Below are 24,134 nucleotides of genomic sequence, written 5' to 3'. Positions count from 1 at the left end.
CACCGCCATTAGCTGCTGGATAGCAGGGGGTGCTCGTGCGAGCTAAAGATATTACGCAGGCGAGGATGTTACAACATCTCCCATGCCCTACTGAGAGCATATTTGAGACTGTGAAGGCTCATCCCACCTTTAATTATAGTAAAGGTTGTGTGTACAGTCAGGATCTTTACGAATTTCCTGAAGAGGAAATACTGGTTATGTGTCCTAACCCAGTCCAGAAGGTGACCAAGATGAGGAATTCTACCAACATGGTCCTTCTCACCTTCTTTGGTTCCACCCTCCCAGACCGTGTTCATATCGGTCCCATCAATCTTAGGGTGAGGCGTTTTGTTTCTCGCCCTCTTCAGTGTTTCTCTTGCTATGGGTATGGTCACAGTAAAAGCTCCTGTAAGGAAGCTGCTCGATGTGGTAATTGCTCTGCACTAGATTCACACTCTGAGGAGCATTGCAATGCTGCTGCTTACTGTTTCCATTGCCGTGATGCTCACCAGGTACGTTTCAGGCAATGCCCCAGGTATCACCTGGAGCAGGACATTTTACAGCTTGCCCTTTTGTCTGACGACTCAGTTGAGTCACCTGCAAGAAACGACAAGAATAATACGGACTTGACCAAACTAACCCATGTAGTGGATGTCCATTTGCCTCCTGCATCGCCTAAGCCTTTGAAGGGCATGACCAAACGGCACCGCGGCTCTGCAGAGTCATTAGATTTAGCTCAGCCTAAGCAGTCTAAGGTTTCTCCCAGTGCACATAATTGTGACTTCTCCAGGGACCGCTCTGCTAGGGTAGCTCCAGTAGTTTCTGTCCAGTCTCTTGTGACATCCTCTGTCTCAGAATGGGCTTCTTATGATGAGGATGGTCTTAGCATGGATACGTCTGATGATATTGTCACAGCTGCCCCTCGTGGACCAACTGTGTCAAAAAGTGCAGTCCAGCCTGATCCTCGTCCTCCGATGACCGGTAGGTGTGATGATGGTTCGCATCACTCACCAGTAGGCCGAAAGGCAGTGGTCCAACGACCCGGGACATCACAACTCCCGGTGTCTTCTCGTCGCTTAAATATTTCTAGTCAGGTGAGTCACGGGCAGCCCTTTCAAAAGGCTCACCCGTCCAATGCACCTAAATAGTCATCTTCAAGCTTCTACAGTGGAACTGTAGAGGCCTTTGCGCCTCGTGGGGGGAACTCCGAGCTTTGCTGTCGGAGTTCTCTCCAGCCTGTGTAGCTCTACAAGAGACTATGCTAGGTGATAGTACTTATTCTAGTCCTCCTGGCTATCGTGCCTCTTTTAGCACTCCTTTCCCTGACCAGGGCCACCACGGTGGCACAGCTATTCTAGTCCGTCAAGACATACCTGTTGTCCCCTTGCAACTCAACTCTCCCCTTCAGGTGGTTGCTGTTAAGGTTTTTATGGGACGATCCTTCACTATTTGCAGTTTATATCTCCCTCCTCGGGTTCCTGTCTCCAGGGGTGAGCTTGACAGCCTGGTGCGTCAGCTGACTCCGCCTTTCCTCTTGTTGGGGGATTTTAACGGCCGTCACCCATTGTGGGATGAAGGTGCTAGTAATCCTCGTGGGGTTTTAATCAGTTCTTTTATTGAGGATGAGGGATTGGAGGTTTTAAATTCCGGGGATGTTACACATTTCCACAATCCTACTGGGACTTTTACAGCTATTAATCTTTCTCTGTGTACATCTAATTCTTTCCTTGATTTTAATTGGCGGGTCCTACCGGATTTACACAGTAGTGACCACTTTCCGATTTTATTACAATCTTTGAACTCTGAGCCACAGTCCCGGCCCCCACACTGGGTTTTAGACAAGGCAGATTGGCCTCGATTCACAGACCTTAGCTCTTTTATCCGTCCGCTGGCTGACTTTTCTACTTGTGCTGAGGCTATTTATTATTTTACTGATTTTTTACTTTCAGTAGCGCTTCAGACAATCCATAGGACGTCTGGTCGCTTTACTAAGCGTCCCGTACCTTGGTGGAACGCAGCATGCACTAAAGCTGTTGAAGAGAAACGGGCAGCTTTCTCTCGTCTCCGGCGACATCATGGGGACCCGCAGTGCCTGGAAGCTTTTCGGCGCTGCCGAGCTCGGGCCCGCCGCGTTTTGAAAGAGGCACAAAGAGCCTCTTGGAAAGCCTATGTCTCTTCCATAAACGTCCACACCCATCTTATGGATGTCTACAACAAAGTCCGCCAAATTGCTGGGAAGTATTCTGCACGTCACCACCAGAGAATGGAATCTCTCGCCATAAACTTTTCTTCCGCTGGAGGGGAGTCTTATAATGTTCTTTTCTCTGCTTCCGAGTTGCGGACTGCTTTGTCTCAGTGTCATGACTCTTCTCCTGGTCCAGACGACATTCCTTATGCCTTTTTGCATCACATGTCTGACCGTGCTTTTACCTTTTTATTAAATCTTTATAATATGATTTGGCATACCGGTGATTTTCCATCCTCCTGGGCTGTCACAGTGGTTCTCCCAATTCCGAAGCCTGGGAAAGATCACCTCCAGGCTACGAACTATCGTCCTATATCTCTGACATCCTGTATCTGTAAAGTGTTGGAAAAGCTGGTAAATGTAAGGCTGATGTGGCACTTGGAGAGGGGGAACTATTTGTCATCAGTACAGTATGGTTTCTGAAAGATGAGGTCTACTACTGATGCTCTTTTATCCCTGGAGTCTTCTATTTGTGAGGCTTTTACTAATCACCACCACCAGGTAACCATTTTTTTTTACCTGGAGAAGGCCTACGACACAGCTTGGTGTCATGGCATTTTACGTTCCTTGTATAATTTTGCCCTCCGTGGCCACCTTCCTATTTTTATCCAGCAGTTTTTATCGAGACGTCTTTTACGGGTTCAAGTGGGGAGTGTTCTCTCCGATGCTACTGTTCTAAATGACGGTGTCCCACAGGGAAGTATTCTTAGTGTTACGCTATTTGCAGTCACCATAAATAGTGTTATAGATACTCTACCGGATAGCGTTCACAGCTCCTTATATGTGGATGATTTGTGTATATCTTTTGCTGCTGCTAGGATGTCACTGATTGAACACAAGCTCCAACTGGCAATCAATAGGGTATCCGGTTGGGCCAACATGAACGGTTTTCAATTCTCCACCTCGAAGACCGTAGCTGTGCATTTTTGTCGCAACCGTGGTGTACATCCAGACCCTGATTTATACCTCGCCAATAGATGCCTCTCATGCGTGGAGGCCATTTGTTTGACAACTGTCTCACCTGGGTTCCCCATTTCCGTTCTCTTAAGGTGTCGTGTCGGCAGGCATTATCCCTTCTTCAGGTTTAAAGTCACACCTCTTGGGGTGCGGACAGGGACACTTTGCTGCTGCTTCACCGTATACTAATCTTTTCTAAGCTGGAATACAGTTGTGAAATCTACTCCTCTGCAACGGATGCACGACTACGCATGCTTGACTCCGTACATCATGCAGGAGTCCGCTTGGCTACGGGTGCATTTCGGACATCTCCAATACCTAGCCATCTAGTGGATGCTGGTTTCTGGCCGCTCGACCTCCGGCGCCAGTCTTCGATGCTCCGATGTTGGTTTCGCACCCACCGTCTTCCTGATTTTGTCCCCTGTCTGTCAATATTGCGGGACTCGCGCTCGCAGGCGTATGTCACTCGACCGAGTCTCCCTAAACCTTTTGGCCTTCAAGTTGCAAATCTCATGGCGGAGTTATCTATTGACCCCACTCCTGTGTACTCTTTCTGGTTCCCACGAGTTGGTTATTGGCAGCTTCCTGTTACCTCATTATGCCCTCCTGCCATGGATGACAAGGATTTTCTGCCAGCTCTGTCCCACACACGGTTTTTAGAACACTTTTTTATCCATTCTGATGATATTCCTGTTTTTACTGATGGTTCCAAATCCGACGCAGGTGTTAGGTTTAGTGTGGTTTTCCCCTCTTTTTATCAGTCTGGCAGCCTTCCTTCAGTGGCATCCGTCTTTACTGCGGAGCTGTCTGATATAGTCCTCGCTTTACAGATTATTTTTACTCTACTGGTTTCGTCTTTTACAATTTTTAGTGACTGTCTCAGTGCTCTTACTGCTCTTTTCTTTTATTTCCCTTCACCCACTGGTTTTATCAGCCCTGGAGTGGCTCTATCTACTTACCAAAAGAGGATATCGTGTTGGGTTCTGTTGGGTCCCTGGTCACGTAGGTGTTCCCGGGAACACGCAGATCGCCTCGCTAAAGAGGCAGCAAGTCGCGCTTCATCTCCTGCCCCTGTTCCGTTTCGAGATGTATTTCACTCTATTCGTGTGGCAGTTGCAGAATTATGGCAGAGGAGATGGCTAACGAGGGTCGCAACCTCGAAAATGGGAGAGATCACTACTTCCACTATCCCTCAGTGGACATACTCCCATGTCCGGGATCGCCGTGCACAGACTTTATTGGCGCGACTGCGCATAGGTCACACGTACCTTACACAAAGGTACCTGTTGACCAGGGACCCTCAGCCTTACTGTGAAGACTGCCTGGTGCTGCTCACCGTGCGGCACCTGCTGGTGGAGTGCCCTAGTTTGATCGAGTTACAACACCGCTACCTCTACCGGTGTCGCGGTAGAGATAGCGGTGTCTACTATCTCTCAAAGGTCCTTGGACCAGAATGTCTGGCCCAGGGCCATGACGTTTTTAGGTTTTTGGGAGAAGCTGGCCTTCTCCCAAAGCTATGAATTTTATTCTTATTTTATTATGTATTTTAATATTTTATTTAGTTTTATTGTCTTTTTTTTTAGTTTTTAACTACTGTATTGTTTTTAACTGTTTTTAGTTAGTATTTTTTAACTACTCTGACATTTTTAATTTTTGAAGCGGCGCCATATGACCTTGGCTGTTGCGGCGCCTTATTTAAAATCCATCCATCCCCAGCGACTACAGTGGCGGCACAGGTCAGATTCAGGTGTATACCGCTCCACACGCCGACGTCCGAGGTCCAGGAGATGCACCTCACTGGGTACCTTACCTGTTACCACTCCCAACAACTGGAGCCTAGGCATCTGCCCCACCATCCTCCTCTTCAGCCCATGGAATCCAGCTGGTACCTCTATCAGGTTGACATTGATGTGGGTCGCCACTCCATGGATAATAACAGGGTGAGTGCCCTCCTCGCCAGGGCACTCCATAACCAGGCCCAGAAAGCCCTCACTCAACAGGGTGGCGTAAAAGGAGGAGTCAGTACTGACCAATATATAGGGCTGGTTCCGTCCCTCCTTGTACAGTGGCTGCAGGTCAGGGTGTTGTTTCAGCAGGGCAGCAAACCAGCTGAAAAGCTCACTGGCCGTCTTCCCATGGCCAACAGGGAAGAACAGATGATGCCTTTGTTTACGGTCCGAGGTGGCCAGGGCAGGTACATCTCGACAGGGAATCTGGTCAGCAGCAGCATTTTCTTGGTGTTTTTCCTTGCTAGATGGTGCAGAACGAGGCTCCTCAACAATCTCCATGTCCTCTAGGGCTGCTATGCCTACCTCCACCTCAACAGTGCCTGCGACGAGCATAGTCCTTTGTGCTGGGCCCACGTGGGAAGCAGCAGGCTTTGTGGCGGGGGGCACCACCAAACCCAGGCAAGGACGCTTATTTTCTGTCTTCTGGCTTATTTCTGGCTGGCAAAACGGGCCTAGACCTCCCTCAGTAGCCACTGAGTAGGCGTGTTCACTCCAAATCACTTCTGATTTTCTCTTGTAGGGGCTGCAACTCGTGTAAACACGGAGAGTGATAATTATGACGTCCTTCCAACTCAGCGGGGAGGATGCAACTGTGTAGCGGCAATTATAAACAAACATGTCGGCACCCAGAGAAGCATCCCTGATGAATGCAGACAACTTCATATTTTGGAATCGGGAGGCTGAGGTGGCCTTGCTGGAGCAAGTGAGGGAGGTAACATAATCCACAAGTGTTTCATGTGTCCTTTAGGGTTTCCCTACTCTGAAATCTTCATATAATGTACCATTAAAAATACATACATCATTGTTGTACTATGTGTTTTAAAGTCATTAGAAAGTAAATGTGTAATTCACCACAGTAGTCTGCTGGTCACCCAGCCAGTCTTCGCCATTACGGAACGAGCTCAGAGCTCATAGACCGATCTTCGGGTAGGACTGAGACCACAACACACACTCCACACACCGGGAAAACGAGGCCACAACCCCTCGAGTTACATCCCGTACCTATTCACTGCTAGGTGAACAGGGGCTACACATTAAGAGGCTTGCCCATTTGCCTCGCCTCGAACCCGGACCCTCTCGATTGTGAGTCGAGCGTGCTAACCACTACACTACGCCATGTGTGTTTAATTCACCACGGTCGTCTGCTGGTCACCCAGCCAGTCTTCCCCATTACGGAGCAAGCTCAGAGCTCATAGACCGATCTTCGGGTAGGACTGAGACCACAACACACTCCACAGTCCACATACCGGGAAAGCGAGGCCACAACCCCTCGAGATACATCCCGTACCTATTTACTGCTAGGTGAACAGGGGCTACACATTTGCCTCGCTGCGCCGGGACTCAAACCCGGCCCTCTCGATTGTGAGTCAAGCGTGCTAACCACTACACTACGCGGTGTGTATTTACCTAGTTGTAGTTTTACAGGGCCTGGGCTTTATGCTCGTGCGGCCCCGTCTCCGTATCTACACTTACCCAATTTCTCTTTAAAACTATGCACACTCATTGCTGACACCACTTCCTCACTCAAACTGTTCCACGTCTCAACACATCTTTGCGGGAAACTATATTTTTTAACATCTCTCAGACATCTTCCCTTCCTCAGTTTTTTACTATGCGATCTTGTGCTTCTAATGTCATATTCTTCTCTCAGGATTAGTTTCTCATTATCCACTTGGTCCATTCCGTGTGTGTGTGTGTGTGTGTGTATATATATATATATATATATATATATATATATATATATATATATATATATATATATATATATATATATATATATATATATTTTTTTTTTTTTTTTTTTAACAGAAGTTGCCTGTCTGTGGGCCATAGGTTTATGGTATTATACTTCTTCATGATTATTTATTCATTTTTTTTCTTTCAGGTCTCCTTGCAACAAGATGGACTCGGACTCGACTTCCAAGTCATCAACGTTGATAGTGCAGATCTGGAGGACCCATCATCTCCATCTCCCAGCCCTCCAGTCGCTACATTAGGACCGTCCACTTCTGAAATGCTGTCTCCCAACCCATGTACACCGCCAGCCATACTGCCACCCAACATGGACAATGATGCAGGTTCATCATGTGACAGAATGGGCCGAAAATGGAAGAAAGAAGAATATATTGTGGCGGCTTACTCAGTAATGCATAATTATTTTAGTAATAAGGCAAAGAAAGTTTGGGTTGAAAAAAATGGTGGTGGCTATCAAGCCACAGAATACATGAATGGTGTATTACAGGCAATTGGACAAAATATGCAACTGCTGTCACCTGCTGAAAGATCAGCGGCCTGCATCGAATTGATGCAAGTTATGCATAAATATTTATGTAGATAAACATGATAAATAAATAAGATGTTTCTTTCATACTGTTGTTTATTTGAATGCAAAACATTTCTCAATATATGCATATATGTCATATACTTTCAATCTTTATCCTTATGTGGTAAAAAAAATAATAAATAATAATAATATGACCTACCAATCAATTCTATTACAACAGAGAAAATATGTCCAGAGGTTTACAAATTGTGCTCTTCAAATGATTAAATGAAACTGACACATATCATGTGACATATGCAACCATACTAATAACAGTAAAGAAAGAAATTCATGTGTGCCTGAAAGTGGGAGTGTTACAGAGAGAGTAGAGAAGAGAAAGAGAAAATGAGTCTTTACATAAAGGAAACTTCATTAAAATTTGAAGGAGAGCTGTAGTGAGTTTTAAATAGTCCAATCTCATATGTGGTACGTTCATGTGCTTCACCCTACACAGTAAAATCTAAAACTCTACCTTTCAAACTTTTTTCCTTTGTAAAGCACTTTAAGAGACTAGTAAGACACTTAAGGAAATAAATTGGGCAACCAGGTTATTTCACACAATTTTTTTTTTTACAGAGGACAAGTATTTTCCCCATTTTATGCAGGTTGGACAGATAGCTGGTGTTACTTACCGGATGCCAAGTACCACAGTGTAAGTGTAAGGCGTTCGCCAGGTGTTACTGCATCCCTCAGATGTGTATCCTCCTTCATGATAAGAGGAGTCACAAGCAGTAGCAGCTCTTGATACTGTTCCTTTGGAAGGCATATCCATTGTTGCAGGGTCTCGGAGTCTTCCAGGCGAAGTTCGGCCAGAAGAGTATGGTACACACTCTTCGTTTCCCGTCTTTTCAGCCACGAGCGCATCCACAGACGTTTCCTTTTTCCTGCCATCGTCAATTCATGTAAAAAAAGAACACCCATCGCTGCCTCTTCATCGCTGGAGGAAGAATCAGGACCCAAAAAGTTCTTGCGGAGAGCCATCTTGTTGGTTTGTTTACGTCCTGCCAGCTGATGCTCCCAGCAACATCTCCCCAGTAGTGTGAACGTACTTGCTCCCGAGAGCTTCCAGCCAGAGTTGTCGGCAGCATGTTTCGGCAGTATTGCCTCCCAAAAATTACCAGGTATAAACCGGAAATTCGTTAGACAAACGTTCGCTAAGCGGAGTATTACTGTAGTCTACACTTAATTACATTTTTCTTGTCCAGTCTACTCCACTTTGCAACTACAATGGTACTTCGACATACGATTTTAATTCATTCAGTGATGATCGTTGTATATCAAATCAATTTTTCCCATAAAAATTAATGGAAATACAATTCATTCATTTTTTTTATATGAATTTACCGCTCACTCAAAAAATAATAAATAAATAACATGCTTTTTAAATACCAACCAAATATAGATTTAATATAAGATAAATACAATGTTTATTGTATGCATGATATAAATTAACTACAGGCAACCCCCGTTTAACGAAGGAGTTACGTTCCTAAAAAACACTTCGTTAAGCGAAACTTCGTTAAGCGAACCGATCATAACAAGTTTAACCCCTGATTTGAACTTCCATTGAGAGTAAGCAAAGTGAGAGTGCATCATAGTACAGTAAAAGGTTTAATGAAAGTAAAAATTATGAAGTTAAACATTTAGGTAGTATAGTTTAAGTCATTATAATGTACACTAATGTATGTATGTACGTAACTTTATAATGTTGATGATCTTAACTTTATGAAGAGAGGGAGAGTGAAACGGGAAATACACTAACCAGCAACCTGTGGAATGTAAACAAAGTGCGCATCATGGTACAGCATACAAAACTTATGTACCATATTTCCACAAGGCTTTCCATTTTATCCATTGTAGAGTCACGAGTTCTGGTGGTTCTTTTAGCTTGCAAGGAAGATGAGGTCTCACTAGCCTTCTTAATAGAGTCTCTTGACTTGAAAATAGTAGACAGTAGATGAAGTCAAGCCATGGTGGGAAGCAATGTTATTAGTTTTCTGGCCTTTCTCTTGTCTGTGAATAATACCCAGCTTCACTTCGAGAGTAAGACACTTCCTGGTCTTCTTAGGAACGTTAGGCCACATTGCAGGGGGTTTTGGTGGTAAGTTGAACTAAGGAAGATGAGCTGCTGGTGACGCTGTTATGTTTTGACTGGGCAGTGAGTGGTGCGTGTGATCTTGATCTTGATCTTGATGCTACAGGTGACACAATTTCTTCTGAGTCAGGCCTTTGTATCGGCAGAGCCTGTGTTGTCCACGAGAGGCTTGATCTTGATCTTTATTCTACAGGTGTCTCAGGATTTCTCCTGAGGCAGGCCTTAGTACCAGCAGCTCCTGATGTATTTAAAAGCCTGTCAGCTTGCATGATACAGTGGGGCTTTCAAATTTGGAAAAAAATTACCAGGATAAAACTTCGTTAAAGCGAGTTTGGTGTTCGTTAAACGAGCAGATGGTAGTAAAATTAAACCTTCGTTATAGCGAAATTTCGTTGTGTGAACCTTCGTTAAACGGGGGTTGCCTGTATATTGCTCAAAATAACAATTCAACTCGCAAAACTCGGGACACATCGATAGGCGTTTATCACGCAAGGCACGGGGTACGTCGATAGACGTTTAGGCTTTTTACAGCTATATTTTGGTTATTTTCTTCCCATTTTCTTTGCTTTTGAGCTGGCAACACTCATCAGAAATAAACATATGCTCTACGTCAATGTGTCACCAACGATAAATGGTAGAAGCGATCGACAGTGATTTCATTGTGTCTGATTCCGCCACCTCTCCTGCACGCCTTACTTCTATACCTTGGGTCTCTGGCCACGTTACAGGGAGACAACTTTTGAATGAGAGTGGTATCAGAGAGAGAGAGAGAGAGAGAGAGAGAGAGAGAGAGAGAGAGAGAGAGAGAGAGAGAGAGGATACAAGGGACCCATTTTCTCGCACTCTAGCCAAGGCCGCTGAACCCGATCGGACGCAAGACCACATAAACCGAGGATACTACCTCATTCAACCTGTGATATTTTGGTAAAAATGACATCTAGATACTTCTGGTTTTTTGCATTGCAAAGAGGAAGAGTTGCTTGTGGGCAGAAAACCATTTGTACTCACTCGTTTATTGAATTTCTAAGTGTAATCAGTATGTGAATACAGGTTATTTTGTGTGTGTCTCGCCAAACTTATACTTTTGGGACCCTTGAGTTCACAAAACTAAGAAAAAAATACACACTACCGAGGAGCACAGACACATACACGCATAAAGCATGAACAACGATACACAACGCGGGCTAAATGTTCGGGTGGACGTGGGTAGCCAAGCCACCTACCAATGGCTAATCGTATCTTAAAAATATCGTCGTATTTCAAGGCATAAATTGTATAAAATTTTTCGTCGTATATAAAAAAAATTGTATGATAGGGTGATCATATGTCGAAGTACCACTGTATTATGGATGAAATGCAAAAGCTTGTTTTTTCTTATTCTGTCATTGAAAGTACATAGGTACATATTCTGGAACATGCATTACTCTCTTCCTTCCTCTTAAGCAAAATTTATTTCATAACACACTGTTTAACCCTATTGTCTGAAATTTTCCTGAATTTTTGCTTTTCCTGACAAGCGGGGTCGTGTGGTAAACAAGACAATGTAAACTAGAAATAATAAGCATCTGCTCTTGCATCTTTTATTTTTGTGTAAAAATCCTTCTTCCTTAACTTTGTACATATTCAGGGGCAGATCCAGGGGGTAGGGGGCTTGAGGGAACTGAAGCTGCCCCTCAATTTTTTGTTTATTATGAGTATATGGTGCAAGGTAATATGAATATAAGGAACAATAATGCAACAAGGCTTTCTGAAAAATGCTATTGTTTATCCTTAATGAGCAAAGCTAATCTAATTATTCAGTCATATTAATAAATCATTACTACTCTTAATACATAAAAATATCTCTGCATATAGCTTGAAAATACTTTCAAGATTGCTAAGTTTTGAAAAGAAATTACAGCACCTCCACAAAGCCCCTGGCTGAAAAAGTTTGCTTTGCTTGCAGTGGCTCACCACCAATCTCAAGAGGTACAGGAATTCAGGTTAGCCTTCCCAAATTTTCATCCTGAATGTGCCACGAACAAAATCTATCTCTCACAGCCTTATTCAGAGAATTTCAGTGGCTTCATCAAATACCTGTTGTCCTGAGAAGCAGAAGTGCAAGTGAACAGACAATAGGAAGTGATTTTGGCATCAAGCCACTCATCTATTCAGTCTACTTATTAGTTTACTGTAATGAGACTTGCTAATCACCTCATCAGCAGACTCCTCCTCTCAGCTGTGAAGGACTGCCTTCACCCAAATTCTAGCAAAAAATAAGTCAATTATTGCTCATGTATCTGTATAGGTTTCCATGAAGCACCTTATAATGTGATGGCATCTGTTCACCATGAGTTCAGCATCCACAGTACTGCTCTCTAGTTCAGATTACACATCAACCTTTAAAGCAATTGAATTACTGTACAATCTTTCACTCTTGTATATATGCATATTAATGTTGTAACTTGCATTTTCATTCAGTTAATCCTAAAAGTTTAACATCTTCATGCTATTCTAATATTGTTTTCATACATTAGTTCATCTCTCTCTCATATATATATATATATATATATATATATATATATATATATATATATATATATATATATATATATATATATATATACAGGGATCCTCCCTTAATGTGCAGGAAAGAGACCGAGAAAATGTGCACATATATCGAAAACACATTAATGGAGTAATAGAACCCTATGTTATAAATAAGATTGGGACTGGGACCCACCATGACTGACCCCTGAGACCTCACATAAGAATTATTCCTGCACTGTGTTCTTTATGGCACCTTTATATTTCACCATGTTATGCACTACAGACTCATTAATAGAGTAAGATCTGCCTACTTCACAGAGCTTTTCACCTGCCTCAACCTTGGCTATGATGTCTAGTTTCTCTTGAAGCGAAAATATTTTAAGTTTTTTAATAAGCTATACCTCTAACACCCTTCTCTTTGGAAGGAACCACATTAACAAACCTAGAAAGATAACCAGTATTATGTATCACCAACCTACAAAGGTCAAAATATCATAATGCTTAACAAATATGAAACATGAAACCGTAACACAGGCAAGATGGAAGTGGAACAACATGAATGGACCAAAACACAAACACAGCGTCAAAGTGTCTCATAGGTTTATTGTTATGTAATGTTTAATTTATATATTTTAACATCTAATTATTATTTTTATTGTTAAAATATCATCTTTAAATTTATTTAAATCTATTTTATTAGTTTTTTGGCAACAAGAAAAAAAAAAAAATAATAGCATATATATTTTGTTCTCAAATGAAAGTTTCTTTCGCTAAGTGTGCATAAAGTCAGAAATTTTGCGCATTGTACAAGTGATAGGAACAAAGTGACGGTGCACATAAAGCTGCAAATGTATTAACTGAGGTACACAGTAAAAGAGGACCTCTCTCTCTCTCTCTCTCTCTCTCTCTCTCTCTCTCTCTCTCTCTCTCTCTCTCTCTATATATATATATATATATATATATATATATATATATATATATATATATATATATATATATATATATATATATATATTTAAGAGGAAATTGTTTATCTGATATCATTTTTTATGAAATTCTATCTTCACTCTCCCCTGATGAACATTAATTCTATGCCATCCATCATTTTGGAAAGTTCTTGCTGTCATACAATCAATGTATAGTTTTCCATGAAGGTGGTCCATCTCATGCTGAATGATTCTTGCTAACCAGCCTTTTTTCTCCAACACCACAGGCTCCCCTTTCACATCCACACCTGAAATGTGACAAATAAAACTTATTAAGAAACTTTTCCTTCTTTTTGCACTTTACCTATATTACCTCAATCCTTATGCAAACATTATCATCATTATTACTATTATCATTATTATTAATATTATTATTACTATTATTATTGTGCCTCTAAAGTCATGTAACAGTGTCTTATATAGATGGGTTGTTATTCAGTGTGTTGGAGGTTAGAGATTATTTGAATGAAAAAAAGACTGGATGTAATGTGCATAGTAGAAACAAAACTAAAAGAGGAGATCCATGTTAGCTTTAAAGAAGAGGGATATAATAGCTGGAGAAGAGACAGGAAGGGAAAAGGGAGAGGAGTGCTAATAATGGTTCATGATAATATATGTGTGGAGGAAGTGCAATATGGTGATGGTATGGTGGAAGTAATGGGAGTAACAATCAAAACAGAGGAATTGAAAAAAGGAAAATCATAGTTACATATGTGCCACCTAAAACAAATACATGGGGAACTGAAGAACATGAGGATATGCAAAGAGAGGCGATTAACTGGCTAGATAATAAGATAAGAAGAGATGGAAGAATACTATTAGGAGGAGACTTTAACTGTAAAAGAGTAAACTGAGGAGAGACATGAAATGGTAATGCTGGACAATGAAGCGAGGAGGTGTTACACTTGACTATGGTAAATACACTGGATCAGTGGGTGGAAGAATCAACACAGTACAGGGGGAAGAACAACCATCGTTACTTCACTCAGTATTCACAAAGAAGCCAGAACCCCCACCCAGCATACAATACCTTAGTCCAATGGGAAGAAGTGATCACGTAACATTAGTGTTGAAAATGCAGGAAGAAGATGGGATAAGATACAGAGAAGATTACAAAAAAAGAAAAATTAAATTATGCAAGAACAGATTTTGAAAATTTTGTGCTGCTATTGAATGAAGGAACATTATGAACGGAAGGACAATACAGGGGAAATATGAAATACTCCTACAAAAATATAACAAAGGAGTGAAGAAATATGTACCTATCTATACAGTAAAGAAAAGTGTACACGCATGGTGGTAAAATGCCAGATGTATAGAAGCTAAAAAGGCAAAAGATAAAGCTTGGATGAAACTCAAAAAGCAGAGAAGAAAAATAACCAACAGTAGTATAAGGATGCGAGAAATGAAAAAGTTAGAGTAAGGAGAGAGAGGAAGAAAGAAACTTTGAGAAAGATGTGGTAAAAAAAAGTGAAGATGACCCCAAGCTTTTCAACAAATCTATAAATGGTAAGATGAAGAATAAAGAAACAATAGAAAAAATAATTAAAGGAGGGAAGACATTCCAAATATCAAAAGAAATTAATGAAATAACAAATGAGAGCTTCAAAACTGTGTTCACCGAAGATGAATTTACAGAACTATATATGATATTGCATTACCAAGGATTGCATAAATTCATAGTGCACAAAGAAAATATTGGAAGATCACTAGATAATTTGGATGTCAGAAAAGCAATGGGGCTGGATGGTGTATCAGGCTGGGCACTAAAAAGAATGTAAAGAGCAGCCGTTAGATCCAATTTGGGAAATGGTTACAAGTTCATCAAAAGAAGGGAGAGTACCACTAGAATGGAAGAGAGCCAACATAATCCCAACATTCAAAGGAGGAAAGTCAATTAAGCCCTTAAATTACAAACCGGTGTCACTTACAAGTGTTGTGGGGAAGATATGTGAAATTGTTATCAAAGAAAAATGGGTTAAATATCTGGAAGAAGAACAGGTTATATCGAACAGACAATTTGGATTCAGGACAGGAAAGTCATGTGTGTTGAACTTATTAAGTTTCTACTCAAGAGTAATAGAAGGACTGAAGAGCAGAGATGGATGGGTGAAAATGGTATAGCCGGACATAAAAAAAAAAAGGCTTTTGATAAATAAAGGTCCTCACGGCAGACTACTTTGGAAGTTAAGAGAGCATAGGAGGACTGAGAGGAACTTTATTAGATTGGATAAAAGATTATTTAAAGGATAGAGAGATGAGAACTGTGATCAGAGATACATATTCATCTTGAGGTAAAGTAAAATAGAGTGCCACAAGGGTCAGTGTTAGCCCCCCATTATGTTCCAGGTTTATGTAAATGACATACAAAATGTGGTAAACAGTTATATTAATTGCTAACAATAATCAAAACTCAAGAAGACTGTTTGCTGCTGCAGGAAGATATAAAACAAAATTTATGAGTGGAGTAAGAAGTGGAAGTCAGAGTTCAATGCCAGGAAATGTCACGCAATAAAATTAGGAAAGAGTAAGAGAAGACCAGTATAGAACTATCAGATAGGAGAGGAACAAATAATGAAAACTAAAGAGGAAAAAAATCTGGGAGTGGTTATACAGGAAATCTGAACCCTGAAAAACACATAAGTAAGATACAGGTAACTCGATTTACGTGATAGATGCGTTCCAAGAGGCATCGCGTATATCAAAATTTACGTAAAACAAACTTGTAATTCTCATAAGAAACAATAGATAATAGGGGGGATGTGGGATGTGGTCCAAAAAAATTCGTACAAAATGAAGGCAAACGTGGAAGTGCTAAAGAAAAACTATGATGACCTAAAGAACAATGTTTGTGCTAGTGAAAAAAAAATAGAAGATAATGAAGATCAAGTGAGGAAAATAAGTGAAAAGCAAAATCGTTGGAAGATGGACCAGGATCAGCAGAAAGTTAGTCTTAAAAAGATTATAGATAAATCAGCCAAGGAAATTGAACACAAGGTAGCCAAAATGATAGTAAAGGTAACTAAGAAAAAGGAAAATTTGGTTGGGGATACTGTGGAAAAGAAAAAGTGCTTTGTTATCTTTGGATTAAAGAAAAAAGTTATGCCAATTAGACACGAAAAAGAAGAATATGAGAAAAAGCAGGATGAGAAAGTAGTGATGGGGGTGAAGGATGATGAAGAAGAAGGCAAGAGATTGAGTGAAGAAATTGAAGAAGTCCATAGACTGGGGAAATATGAGGAGAGAAAAATATGTCCGTTAAAGATTACAATAAGATCGCAAGCAGGCGCTAAGGAAATCCTGGCAGGCTCGTGGACGCTGGGAAGGAAAGAAGTGTATAAAAATGTATGGTTGAGATGCAATCTAAATGAAGAGGAAAGAGCTGATACTCATGCTACTATGGGAAACAGCCAAAGAAAAAAAAAAAAATGAAGACAGAACATCAGAGGAGAGGACAAGCTACTACTGGAAGGTCAAAGACATGAGACTGAGGAGAATAAAAGGGAAATAAGTATCACTGTAGAAGAGGAAGAGTATTAAAAGTCACATACACAAATGTAAATGGTATTTCAACAGCAAAAATTGTGTTGAATGATTATTTAAAAGAAGATATAGGTATAGAGCAAATCAACAACCATTAAATTAGACTTAATATTTACTAAAGAACCAGAGATACTTTATAACTTGAAATATAGGAGTTCACTCAGTAAAAGGGATCATGTATTACTTGAATTCAGGATGAAAGAAGGACCAGAAGAAATTAGGAACAAAGACTATACAAACAGAAGGTACAATTATAGGTAAAACTAACCTTGCAGAATTAAGGAAATACTTTGAACAAGCAGACTGGACTGAATTTTATATATCAAAGAAAACTGAAGACAAGTGGAATATTTTAATGGACAAGTATAATGAAGAAATAATGAAACATGTGCCATGTGTGGTTTAACAGATGTCAATTAGCAAGGATGGAAAGAGAAAAAAGCCAGGAATAGATGAAGAAGAAATAGATGACAAAATCATTGGTTAGACTACACCCAGAAAAGAAGCAAGTACATTAAGATTTGGAGAATGGAACAGAAAAACTACGAAAAGCATGTAGTGGATAAAATAAACCAAAAATTGTATTACAGATATGTAAATGGCAAGCTGAAAAAGAAAGGAGAAATAAGCAAACTAGAACACAATGACGAAACATACAGAGATATGGAGGAAGTGATGAGCAACTGCTTCCAGTCAGTCATCACCAGGGAATTAACAGACAATTTCCATCGTCAAACCCCAGTGGAATTAACAGACGTGTTTGTGAAATACAAGTGTCAGTAGAAGAAGTAAGGAAAATAATGGAAGATAAAGATGTAAAGAAAGCCTCAGGTCCTGATGGATTGTCAAACTGGATTGTAAAGAAATGCAGTCACCAGTTAGCAGACAAAGTCCACAACATCATTATGAGTTCCTTAACAGAAGGTAAAGTACCAACAGATTGGAAAAGAGCAGATATTGTACCCATATTCAAAGGGTGAAATAAGGAGGATCCATTAAACTATAGACCAGTGTCATTGACCAGTGTAATAGCAAAAATATGTGAAAGGATAATAAAGAAGAAATAGATGTAATATTTGGATGAGAAAGGTATGTTGACAGATAGACAGTATAGATTCAGAAGAGGAAGATCATGTGTCACAAATTTAATAAGCTTCAACTCAAGAGTATTTGACATAGTGCAAGAAAGAGATGGCTAGGTGGACTGCATAAAAAGAAGGCATTTGACAAGGTCCCGCACAAAGGGTTACTGTGGAAACTTTAACAAAATGGAGGATTAATGGGAGAACTTTTTAAATAGATGGCTGACTTTCTAAAAGACAGAGAAATGAGAAAAATTATAAAAGATAAAAAAAAACAGCCTGAAAAAGTCTTAAGTGGAGTTCCACAGGAGTAGGTATTAGCACCAATAAATAATTTTTTTTTTTTTTTACATTACAAGGGCACTGGCCAAGGGAAAACAAAGTGTTGGAAAAAAAATCCGCTGGTTGCCAGGCCCTGTTAAAAGGAAAGTAGGAGAAAGAGAAAAAACAAAAAAATCTAAAAGGAGGGTCCAGTTAACGTAAGAGGTGTCTTGACACTCCTCTTTTGAAAGAGTTTAAGTCATAGGCAGGTGGAAATACAGACACAGGTAGAGAGTTCCAGAGTTTACCAGTGTAGGGAATGAAGGAGTGAAGATACTGGTTAACTCTTGCATTAGGAAGATGGACAGAATAGGGATGAGAAGAAGTAGAGAGTCTTGTGCAGCGAGGCCGCAGGAGGGGAAGGCATGCAGTTAGCAAGTTCAGAAGAGCAGACAGCATGAAAACAGCGGTAGAAGACAGATAAAGATGCAACATTGCGGCGGTGACTTAAAGAATCAAGACAGTCAGTTAGAGGAGAAGAGTTGATAAGACGAAAAGCTTTAGATTCCACCTTGTTTAGTAAAGCTGTGTGTGGATCCCCAGACATGAGAGCCATACTCCATACACGGGCGGATAAGGCCCTTGTACAGAGCAAGCAGCTGGGAGGGAGAGAAAATGGACGAAGACGCCATAGGACACCTAACTTCTTGGAAGCTGATTTAGCAAGAGTAGAGATGTGAAATTTCCAGTTTAGATTTTTAGTGAAGGATAGACCGAGTGTGTTTAATGTAGAGGAGAGGGAAGTTGAGTGTTATTGAAGAAGAGAGGATAGTTGTCTGGAAGGTTATGTCGAGTAGATAGTTGTAGAAATTGAGTTTTTGAGGCATTGAACAAAACCAGGTTTTCTCTGCCCCAATCAGAAACAAGTGAAAGATCAGAAGTTAGGCGTCCTATAGCATCTCGCCTTGAGTCATTTAATTGTTGTTGGGTTGGGCGTCTGTTGAACGCTGTTGAATAATGCAAGGTGGTATCATCAGCATAGGAGTGGATAGGGCATTGAGTCAGATTTAGGAGATCATTGATGAATAATAGAAAGAGAGTGGGTGATAGGACAGAACCCTGTGGAACACCACTGTTGATAGTTTTAGGGAAGAACAGTGACCGTCTACTACAGCAGCAATAGAACGATCGGAAAGGAAACTGGAGATGAAGGTACAGAGAGAAGGATAGAATCCGTAGGAGGGTAGTTTAGAAATTAAAGATTTGTGCCAGACTCTATCGAAGGCTTTCGATATGTCAAGGCCGACAGCAAAGGTTTCACCGAAGTCCCTAAAAGAGGATGACCAAGATTCAGTTAGGAAAGTAAGAAGATCACCAGTAGATCTGCCTTTACGGAAACCATACTGGCAATCAGAGAGAAGGTTGTGAGCTGATAGATGCCTCATTATCTTCCTATTAAGGATAGACTCAAAGGCTTTAGAAAGGCAGGAAATCAAAGCTATAGGGCGGTAGTTAGAAGGATTGGAGTGGTCACCTTTTTAGGGACAGGTTGAATGTGAGCAAACTTCCAGCAAGAAGGATAAATAGAAGTAGAGAGACACAGATGAAAGAGTTTGACCAGGCAGTGAGCGAGTTCGGAAGCACAGTTTTGAGAACAACAGGAGGGACTCCATCCGGACCGTAAGCCTTCCGAGAATCAAGGCCAGAGAGGGCCAGGAAAACGTCTTTATAAAGAATTTTAATTTTAGGGATGAAGTAGTCAGAGGGTGGAGGAGTAGGAGGAATATGCCCAGAATCATCCAAAGTTGAGTTGGTAGCAAAGGTTTGAGCGAAGAGTTCAGCTTTAGAAAAGAAGAGACAGCTGTAGAGCCATCTGGATGAAGTAAAGGAGGAAAGACGAAGAAGTAAAGTTGTTAGAGATATTATTGGCTAGATGCCAGAAATCTCGAGAGGAGTTAGAATTGGAAAGACTTTGACATTTTCTATTGATGAAAGAGTTTTAGTAAGTTGGAGAATAGATTTGGCATGATTACGGGCAGAAATATATAGGGCATGAGTTTCAGCAGTTGGATGGCTACGGAACCGTTTGTGAGCCGCCTCTATCATTGACAGCACGAGAACAAGCAGAGTTAAACCAAGGCTTTTTAGCTTTAGGGTTAGAGAAAGTATGAGGAATGTATAGCTCCATGCCAGAGATAATCACCTCTGTTATGCGCTCGGCACAAAGAGAAGGATCTCTGACATGAAAACAATAATCATCCCAAGGAAATCAGAATAGTACTGCCTTAGTTCCTCCCACTTAGCAGAGTTAAAATGCCAGAAGCACCTCCGCTTAGGCGGGTCCTGAGGCTGCACTGGAGTGATAGAACTGGTAACGGAAATTAGATTGTGGTCGGAGGAGCCCAACGGAGAGGAAAGTTTAACAGAGTAAGCAGAAGGGTTGGAGGTTAGGAAAAGATCAAGAATGTTGGGCGTGTCTCCAAGGCGGTCAGGAATACGGGTAGGGAACTTCACTAGCTGCTCTAGGTCATGAAGGATAGCAAAGTTGAAGGTTTGTTCACCAGGTTGGTCAGTGAAAGAAGATGAAAGCCAAAGCTGGTGGTGAACATTGAAATCTAAAATGGAGATCTCAGCAAAAGGAAAGTGAGATAAGATGTGCTCCACCTTGGAAGTCAAATAGTCAAAGAATTTTACATAGTCAGAGGAATTAGGTGAGAGGTATACAGCACAGATGAATTTAGTTAGAGAGTGACATTGAAGTCTTAGCCAGATGGTAGAAAATTCTGAAGATTCAAGATTGTGGGCACGAGAGCAAGTGGTGTCGTTACGCACGTATGCGCAACATCCAGCTTTGGATTGAAAATGAGGATAGAGCAAGTAGGAGGGAACAGAAAAGGGGCTGCTGTCAGTAGTCACAGACAACTGTGTTTCGGTTAGGAAGAGAAGATGAGGTTTAGTAGAGGAGAGGTGGTGTTCCACAGATTGAAAATTAGAACGAAGGCCACGAATGTTGCAGAAATTGATAGTGAAAGTATTAGATGAAGTGTCAAGACACCCAAGGTCGACAGCAGAGGGGCAGTCCGACCTGGGGACATTTATGGTCCCTCCCAGAGGGGACTCCGAGGCAGGGCGTGGTGAAGCCATTATTAAATTTTGATTTGAAGAGAGTGTAAAAGTGTAAGGTGTTGTAGTGTAGTGTAGGAAGTAGTAGAAGTTGTCTTTAGAGGGCAGGCTGCAGCTGCTCAATTGTATAAATGAGACCACAAAGGGAACCGGGAAGAGAGGACACGGGAATCACTCAGTCTGCAGCACTGCCTACATCCTCGTAAGTACCTCTCCTGGAGTATTCCACCGGGCGGCAGGTGACTACTGCCTACTCCAAGAAAGACTACAAATACTAGGCCTTACAATCTTAGACCAGAGAAGGGAAAGAGGAGATTTAATAGCAGTGTACAGAGCAATGAATAGACTAGAAAAATTAAATAGAGAAGACTTACTAGTCTGGGACAACAGTGACAAGAAAGACAAGAGTGACATAAGAAAAGACAACTGCAGGAGAGATATCAAGAAGTTCAGCAAAGATGTGTAGAGATACGGAACGGTTTAGATAAGAGAGTTATTGAAGCAAGGACAATAGATAAGTTCAAAGAAATATTGGATTTGCATAGATATGGAGATGGAACAACATGAGCAGAGCTCTTTTCCTTTATGTTACAACCAGGTAAATACACACAAGAAAAGGCATGGAAGAAACTTAAGAAAACAGTGATGTATTATCAAGAGAAGTCTACAAAACAGCAAGGAATAGATATGTTGAAGTAAGGAGAACAGCACAGAAGGAATATGAACAGAGGGTGGTGGAAAACTGTGATAGTGACCCAAAAATGTTTTACAAATTCATAAATGGAAAACTAAATAAAAGGGAGGCAATAGAAAAGGTAAAAAACGGGGAAGAAGTATATGAAGATGCTGGAGATATAGCTGAAATTTTGAACAACTTTTGCAAAGTGTTTACAAAAGAGGAGCATTTTATGGGAGGAAGGCCTACAGAAATAAAGCAAATGCAGGACATCATGGTTACTAAGGAAGATGTAAGGAAAATTATAAGCAATCTGGATATTAATAAATCAATGGGGCCTGATGGCATATCTGGGAGGTTGCTAAATGAATGTAAGGATCAATTGTTGAACCCCGTATTTGATATTGTGGAAACCTCCATACGAACAGGATTAGTCCCAAAAGAGTGGAAAAGAGCTGACATTGTGCCTATATATAAGAATGGTAGTAGAATGGAACCGCTAAATTATAGACCAGTATCGTTGACTAGTATATTGTGCAAGGTATGTGAAGAAGTAATTAAAGCTAAGTGGAGTGAGTATCTAGAAAGTGAAAACATTCTGAGTGAAAGACAGTTTGGTTTCAGAAAAGGAAGATCGTGTATCCAATTTATTATGTTTTTATTCAAGAGTGACTGACATACTACAACATAGAGAGGGATGGGTGGATGCTATCTACCTGGACTTGAGAAAGGCCTTTGATAAAGTACCACACAATAGACTGATGTGGAAACTAAAGATGATTGGAGGAGTAAATGATAAACTAGCAAAATGGATGGAAAATTACTTAATGGGAAGAGAAATGAGAACAGTGGTGAGAGGAAGGAAGTCCGAGTGGAAGAAGGTAACCAGTGGAGTTCCACAAGGGTCAGTGCTGGGTCCCATCATGTTTTTGATTTATGTTAATGATATGCCAGTAGGAATTGACAGTTACATGAACATGTTTGGACGATACTAAAATTATGAGGAGAGTAAAGAATGTGGAAGATTGTAACAAGTTACAGGAAGATCTTGATAAAATATATGAGTGGAGTAAGGAGTGGCAGATGGAATTTAATATAGACAAGACCCATGTTATGAAAATGGGAAGAAGTAGATACAGACCAAACTGGAATTACAGGCTGGGTGATGAGAAAATTAAAGAGACCAATGAGGAAAAAGACCTTGTCACCGGAGAAACACATTAACAAGATTTTTGGGAAAACATACATGCTTCAAAATATTGGCCTTGCATTCCACTACCTAGATGAAGGAATGATGAAGAAGATATTATGTACCTTAATAAGACCCCAGTTAGAATATGCAGCATGTGTCTGGTCACTGCGTATGAAGAAAAATGTGAAGAAGGTGGAAAGGGTACAGAGGCTGGCAACAAGGATGGTACCAGGACTCAGGAGTTAGACTATGAGGAAAGACTGAGGAAGCTGGGGCTGACCACATTAGAAGAGAGAAGAACAAGAGGAGACATGATAACTATGTATAAATTGTTGAACAAGATTGACATACTGGATAGAGAGTTGATATAGGTGACCACAAGTAATCATCTCCGAGGACATGGAAAAAAGCTAATAAAGGACATCTGTCTAAATGACGTGAGAAAATACAGTTTCCCGCATCGTAGCATTGATAAGTGGAATAAACTGAGCACTGATGTCGTTGACACGGTGTGTGTCAATCAGATGAAAGAGAGATATGACAGGAATGAACGAGGAGACAGGTCACAGAGAGCTCAGCTCGGGCCCTGTAATACACAAATAGGCAAATAGGTAAATACACACACACACAAACACACACACACACACACGAGATTGGACATAATTTTTACAAGGGGTATACAAATGAATGATGATATAAGATATAAGTGCCCATTGGGAAAGAGTGACCATACAAAATTAGAAATAGATATAGAAGAGGAAACGAAGATAGAGACGATACATACAAAGGAGAACGATTAAATTACAGAAATGTTGATATTGAGAATCTCAAGAACTATTTTAAAAACGTAGACTGGGAAGAGATGGAAAACTCAGAGACAATGCAAGACAAATATAACTTATTTTAGGAAATATTCAAAACAGGAGTCAGGGAATATGTCCCGAAATATAGACCTAAAGAAGAAGGAAAGAAAGATTGGTTTAATGCAAGGTATGCCAAGCAAAGGAGAAAAGAGATGGAGCATGGAAAAGGTGGAGGAGAAATAGAAATCCAGCAAATAAGGAAAACTTCAAAGCATCGAGAAATGAATATGTTAAGGTGAAGAAGGAAGAGGAAAAGAACTTCGAAAAAGAC

The 24,134-nt window shown here is 40.7% G+C and overlaps 1 protein-coding gene across 6 annotated transcripts in view; it reads right to left on the bottom strand.

The window, feature by feature from the left end:
* Positions 1–11,174: 11,174 nt before the first annotated feature.
* Positions 11,175–24,134, bottom strand: part of LOC123499078 (peptide deformylase, mitochondrial-like) — a 61,775-nt gene continuing 48,815 nt past the window's right edge. For 5 of the 6 annotated variants that reach the window (XM_045246681.1, XM_045246683.1, XM_045246682.1 and 2 more), the window contains one exon: positions 11,175–13,371. In XM_045246681.1, the coding sequence (XP_045102616.1) occupies positions 13,302–13,371 (70 nt within the window). In that variant the 3' untranslated portion in view covers positions 11,175–13,301. Of the gene's footprint in view, positions 13,372–21,342; positions 21,389–24,134 lie in introns of all 6 variants that reach the window. The other variant, XM_045246685.1, reaches the window with a different exon arrangement.

Source organism: Portunus trituberculatus, chromosome 49 (genome assembly GCF_017591435.1).
Source record: "Portunus trituberculatus isolate SZX2019 chromosome 49, ASM1759143v1, whole genome shotgun sequence".
NCBI classification, from domain to species: domain Eukaryota; kingdom Metazoa; phylum Arthropoda; class Malacostraca; order Decapoda; family Portunidae; genus Portunus; species Portunus trituberculatus.
Note: the sequence above shows the minus strand (reverse complement) of the source record. Positions and strands in the feature narration are given on the sequence as shown.